The 6143-nt window shown below is 43.7% G+C and overlaps 1 protein-coding gene across 1 annotated transcript in view; it reads left to right on the top strand.

The window, feature by feature from the left end:
* Positions 1–4301: 4301 nt before the first annotated feature.
* Positions 4302–6143, top strand: part of LOC108804660 (matrix metalloproteinase-23-like) — a 29795-nt gene continuing 27953 nt past the window's right edge. Inside the window, exon 1 of the mRNA XM_018576500.1 lies at positions 4302–4364. Coding sequence (XP_018432002.1) covers positions 4302–4364 — 63 coding nt within the window. The remainder of the gene's footprint in view (positions 4365–6143) is intronic.

The raw sequence follows: 6143 nt of genomic DNA, 5'->3' as shown, positions 1-6143 counted from the left end.
ACATCACTGAGCTCGGTCGCAGAATCGTCGCTGTTTTAGGTCAAAAGCGGTTTTAGACCAGGTAGAAAACAGCGATAGTAAATTAGAACTACTTGCAGAATTGAGTGATAGCGATTCGTTGGGAAATTCCTCAACAGACACTGAAAGTGAGGACAGCGAGGATTCTGCGACCGAGCTCAGTGATGTGCGAACTTGGTACTTTATTTACTGTGGTACGGATCAGGCAACGCCCCCGGAATTCCCATTTACTGGACCATTTTTATTTTATTATTTATTATATGATAATTTCTTATAATTGTGAAATAGTGTCAGGCAGGGCAGTGGACAAAGCTCTAGGGACAAAATTGAAGTGAAATAGTTTGATATATAAGTGTAATCATAGCAGATCACATTGTATTGTGTGTATTCTGTGTACATTACAACTTTTCACTTTTGAATTTCCCGCCGGCTGTGACGCTCAAACGAAACTAAAAGTCAGATGCCGGCTTTTAGTTTCATTTTCGAGCCGCGTACAGCAGAAGACGCCGCGGGATCGCAGGGACAAGGTGAGTGTCAGTTTTCTCTGCAGCCCCGAGTCTGGCTCGGGGTTACCGCTCCTAGCATTGAAAATTCACCCCGAGCCAGACTCGGGAATACCGCCAGGGAGGTTAATATAGTAAAAAAGAAAACCCGTAGTGATTTATATACCACCAAAAGAAAGCGCTATCTGTCCCCAAAAAATGGTATAACATTCATTTCAGTACAACGTTCCATGACGGAATAAATGTCAAAGTACCGCGGTGCTGAATACTGAAAAATAGCCTGGACGGGAAGGGGGTGTAAACACCTGGTCAGCAAGTGGTTAAGGACATGATGGTCAGGGGAAGTTCTGTCTGGTGCCTCCTTTCCTGGGGTCTCATATATTTTATAGCTTAATATTTAATCCAGCCCTGGCTGCAATATTTAGTTCTTGAGTTTAAATACACCAAGAAATTGAAGATTACTTCTCGGATGGTACATTGTTACAGTAGGAACAGATGGTTTGGTTACATATGTTTGGCACCAATATATTTGCTGGGCACCATACGTAACAATCTGTTGACCTTTAAAGTAATTGTCTGATGGTATCTTTTAGTGAAGCTGCACCATGATTCCTTTGCTGTTTGTTTTGTGTGCGTTTGTTCAAAACCAATGAATGTTTCAAACGGGAGATATTTTTACATGCAGAAATCAAATTGTGCAGCTGTAACAGGCCAGGTTAAGGGCTCTTCAATATCAGATGTATTAAGCTGCATTGATGCAAGGACACAAAGAAAACAGTTGTTCTGTGTCCTAGTCATTGATGTGTTGCATAAAAATCTGACATGTCTGCATTTTTATACAATGCACATGTGGCATTGTGCATAAAGTTATTTTGTTGCACTTCAATACAATTGAAATAAAGGAAACAAGACTGCAATGCATTGTAGTCATTTAATCATAGGCCCTGGCTTATATCCAGCCACCTTCTGGTGATTCAACACCGGAAAACAGATTTGTTGTACAGCCAATATAATCCATCTCACTACTAGCAAATCCTCAGGGGTTTTTGTTTTTTTTTTTGGTACTATGGGTTAAGGACAACACCCCTTAAGTTGGTTTCTAGCTAAGTCTTAATCTACAAATATGAAGAGGACTTTCACTTCAACCTAGCTGCTCCTAAGCCCCTGAGGCTGTGATCTTGCTGCTTCTGCGCCTCTTGGGGAGTGGGCCTGGGCCCTGCCATGTGGAAGACTCTGATCTGGCCTGTAATGTTGCTTAGAGTAGGGATTTGCCGATACCATGCTTTCCAGACAGGGTACTGATACTTTTCCTCAAGTATTCACTGCTGCCAATTACCGATTTTTTTATTTTTTTATTTTTTTTTGCGTTATGTAACAGTTTTTCTAAAACAATGCAGACTAGTGATTTTTAGACAGTGGTGGAGCACCAGGGCCCAGTCACAGCTGCAACCCTGGTAGTTTTGCCACTGACTCCAAGCTGTAAAAGGGACTACAAATCTCAGCAATCAATTATACAGCAATGCAGAATACCACAAACAATACGGCACTACAAATCCCAGCAATACATTATGCAGCAATTCAGAATAATATGTAGCTTCATACTCTGTTGCTTACTAGGGCTGCATGCGGGTCTAACTAAGGCTGTACAGGCGCGTGTCACCATGGTGGCGGGAAGGAGGAGAGTCCAGCTGTACCGGCGCTATAAAAGACAGCCACCACAGGTCCCCAGCAAACGTGGGGCCTCACGCCAGCCGCTCCTGTTTAAAAATTTAAAGCACCAATATCGTATCTTAGTATCGGGACATTTTCACAAGTACTCATGAATTGACCCACACCCGGAAACTATGGGTCTTCCAGGGGGTCTGGTAAGGGATTTATGAATTTTCGGGAGGGCGTAGAATACTTGTGCTCTGGGAAAAGGGACCCTCAGGAAGTTAAATATATATATAGTAATCATTAGTCATAATCACTACGTTTCCCCCCTTGTCCGCAGGTTTGATCACTATTTGTTTATTATTTTTTAGATCTTCTAGAGCAGTTCTTTCCGGAGGCGTGAGGTTATCCTCCTTAATTTTTATTGGTAAAGCCCCCATAATATCCCATGAAAATGCCCAGTATCGGCACCAATACTGGTATTGGTGCAGCCCTAGCTTGGAGCAATGGACATTGCGTTAAGCGCTCACCTCCTAGGTATAACAGTACAGCAAGGTGCAGTTATTTGCAGGGTGCTCTACAGGTCCAGGGCAGTGGGTAAAACACTGATAGATCTACAAGACTTGTGGGGTGGTTAGTTGGGGTTAGGCCCCCACTAGACCTGAAGGTCTCTCTTCCACCTTCTCCCTTACTATGGGTGTCCCTGGACTTCTGCCTTTTCACAAAGAGTTGGTGTGTCGTATGGCAACTACAAGACATTAAACAATGTGTCGTGATATGGGGGGCTGTCCAACACTTTTCCATTGCACAATGCCATCTGGTCACAGCGGCTATGTGGTCCTGTCACACACATACTTTTAACTAGATAGGAATTTTCAGCTTCCATGGTGAATCATTGGGAATGCCTCTACACTAATGGATGCTGCTAAAGGGCATAAGTGTTCCCAGTTGGTGTCCCCCACCGAGTCGCTTGTGCTGTTGACTGTCCCAGAACTTTTGTTTCTGGATGATGATGAGGGGGGAGGATGGTGTGGAGGGGGAGTAAGAGTCGTTGGGCTCAAAAAAACATTGTGGTTTTGGTGGATGTGGTACATACTTGTTTAACACTAGAAGCACCTCTTCCTACTGGCCCCGAGGTGACCAGAATGCATTCTCTGAAGCCTTCAATTCTTCAGCATGGAGACCATTGGATTCTACACAATGCCTTGAAGCCTCTGCACTTTTCAGGAGTAATTATTTTGGTTCCCTTGGAGGAATGTGTACAAGAGTTTTACCCCAACCTGTTTACTGTTTCAAAACTCAGTGGGGGTGTTTGCCACATCCTGGACCTGAAGGTTTTCAACACCTTTCTGTGGGTTCACAAATCCCACATGGAATTGCTCTGCTTTGCAATTGCACCACTGCAGCAAGGGGAATTATTGGCATTGATAGACATCAAGGATGCGCACATGTCCACATCTTCCCTCCGCATTGGTGGTTCCTGTGCTTAGCAGTGGGAAAGCAGCACTTCCAGTTTGTAGCTCATTCCCCCAAATCATCCACATTGTGGGAAATCTCCTAAAGGAGAGCTCAGCCCAGGCCCTCTTTGTCAATGTTCAGGGGATGCTTCAGACACCTCAGAACCTCTAGTACATCCTGAATTTACAGTAGTCTACATTGGGTCTGACCCATCCCATGAGTACCTGGGCAAGTTCTCTACTTCTGGGTCCATCCAGGGGATGAACAGGCTGACTTCAGGGATCTCTGACAATGTGGTGGTAGTAACTTACATTAAACATCAGGGCAGCACCAGAAATTACGCAGGCCAAAAGCAGACTTCATTCTGAAAGGCACATTCTGCACTTGTCTGATGTCCATATTCCCGAATAGACAATTGACAGGCTGACTTTTGCAGTCGACAGATTCTGGGTGCAGGAGAATGGTGTTTCTACCCAGAGGTGTTTTGGGAAATCATGTCACCTGTGGGGAACTCCAGACCTAGATGTCTTGGCATCCCATGTCAGTAACAGGACGGACAGATTTGTGGTCAGGACCCGGGATCCTCAGCTCTTTGCAGTGGATGTGTTAGTGACACCATGGCATCAGTTTCAGCTGATATGATTTGCCTCAAGTCCGCATACTGCCGCGATGGCTCTGCAGGAATTAGATGGAGGGCATTTCAGAGATCCTGCTGGCAAGGAACTGGCCCAGGTTTGTTTTTAGACATCCTCCTGTTCCTGAGCGAATTTCAGTGGGCTCTTTCCCAACCAGCCAGACCTGTTATCTCAGGAGCTGGTACACCATCCGGCTTCTCGTTTGCTGGCTTTGACAGCTTTGCTGTTGAAGCCCGGGTGGGACCTGGCTCTGTCTTGGTTATGCCTATGCTTTTGAACACTAGGAAGACAACTTCTATCTTCTCTTCTCATCACATTTGGAAGGCCGTCTTTTTCTGGTGCGAGGAATGAGGGCTCCATCCTAGACTGTATTCTGTGGGGCGTATATGTAATTTCTCCAATCAGGTTTGGAGCAGCACTTGGCCTTGAGTGCCTTCAAGGGTCAAATCTCTTGGCTATTCTTTCAGAGGCCTATTGTTGCTCAATATCTGGTGAAAACTTTTGTACAGGGGGTGGCTCATTTTGCTCCTCCCCACCCCCATTTATTACTTGGTATCGCTGTGGGATCTTAATCTGGTCCTGTCAGCTCTCCAGAGGCCTCATTTTGAGCCTATTAGGCATATTCCTTTGGTGGACCTTACTTCAAAGGTGGACAACCTCATGGCTATCACATCTTCAAGACAGGTTTCCAAAGTTGCGGCCCTATCCTGTAGACATTGTCCAGCATTTTCTTTGCCTTGCTCCAAAGCATCCCAAAAGGATTTCCCTTCATTCTTTGAATGTGGTGTGGGTCATGCGAGTCTACCTTTCAGCCATTGGTCAATTGGTAATCACTTTGTCCTGCCTACGGACCTCAGCAAGGGGCTCCCTGCATCTTGTTCCACCGTTGCTAGGTAGAATAGGCAGGTTGTCTCGACTCAACTAGGTCTATCCATGCCTCTTTCACATTTCAGCACTAGGTGTCTATGATTAAAGGAAACTGTGTCCTGTATTGTATGGTTAAGACTTTTTTTTGTTTTGTTTTGTTTTTCGACTTGCCTGTACAATCCTTTTCTTGCAGTACTACACAGGATACCCTCCCCTCTCTCCTGGTGGTTTTTCTCTCATTCCTTGCTTCAAAACTGAGAATTTACTGGGCATGAGAGGGGTTATATGAGCTATGCCACAATTCTATTCTATAATCCTAAAGGTGTCTTCTTATGACCCAGGGTCTATGCTAAATGGAGCCTCTGTCCTGAATATCAAGGAAAGGATTTTACAGGTAAGGCAAAAACGCTATTTCTTTTTTGATATTGTTCAGCTGTGAATCTTCAAATGTGTAATACCACAACTGGTCAGTGCAAGCTGTATTAACTGAACTAATTTAGCTAGCTGGTTTACTTAGTGATGATAGGTTTAATAAGCAAAGTCCATGTTCTGGAAATAATTCTCATGAAATAAGTATTTTCAAAAGTCAGTGACTGGTGAGTTGACATTACTGTTTCACACATTGGAAAATTAACCATAGACCTCTGATGAGGGGTATACACCAATCAACCATAACATTATGACCTCCTGCCTAATGTTAAGTAGGTCCCCTTTTGTCACCAGCACAGCCCTATATTAGGATGCATAATTGCTGTTAGCAGCTTTCATACCTCCTCTAGATGCTATGATTATAATAAAATTATAGTCAAAAATAATTATATAAGACTCACCATACCCATTATAATCTGGTTGTATGATCTACTAAAATTGGATAGAATTGTACATAAATATAAAGGTGTGTGAACTCTCATAAGTTCCAGTGAAACTTTGGATGAGGTTGTATAACACATTGATTTGGGCCTTCATGTATATTATAATAGATATCTCCTGATTTTTTTTTTTTTTTTTT

Source organism: Nanorana parkeri, unplaced genomic scaffold, assembly GCF_000935625.1.
Source record: "Nanorana parkeri isolate BGI_ZX_2015 unplaced genomic scaffold, ASM93562v1 scaffold69, whole genome shotgun sequence".
NCBI classification, from domain to species: domain Eukaryota; kingdom Metazoa; phylum Chordata; class Amphibia; order Anura; family Dicroglossidae; genus Nanorana; species Nanorana parkeri.
This window is presented reverse-complemented; position numbering and strand designations above follow the sequence as displayed.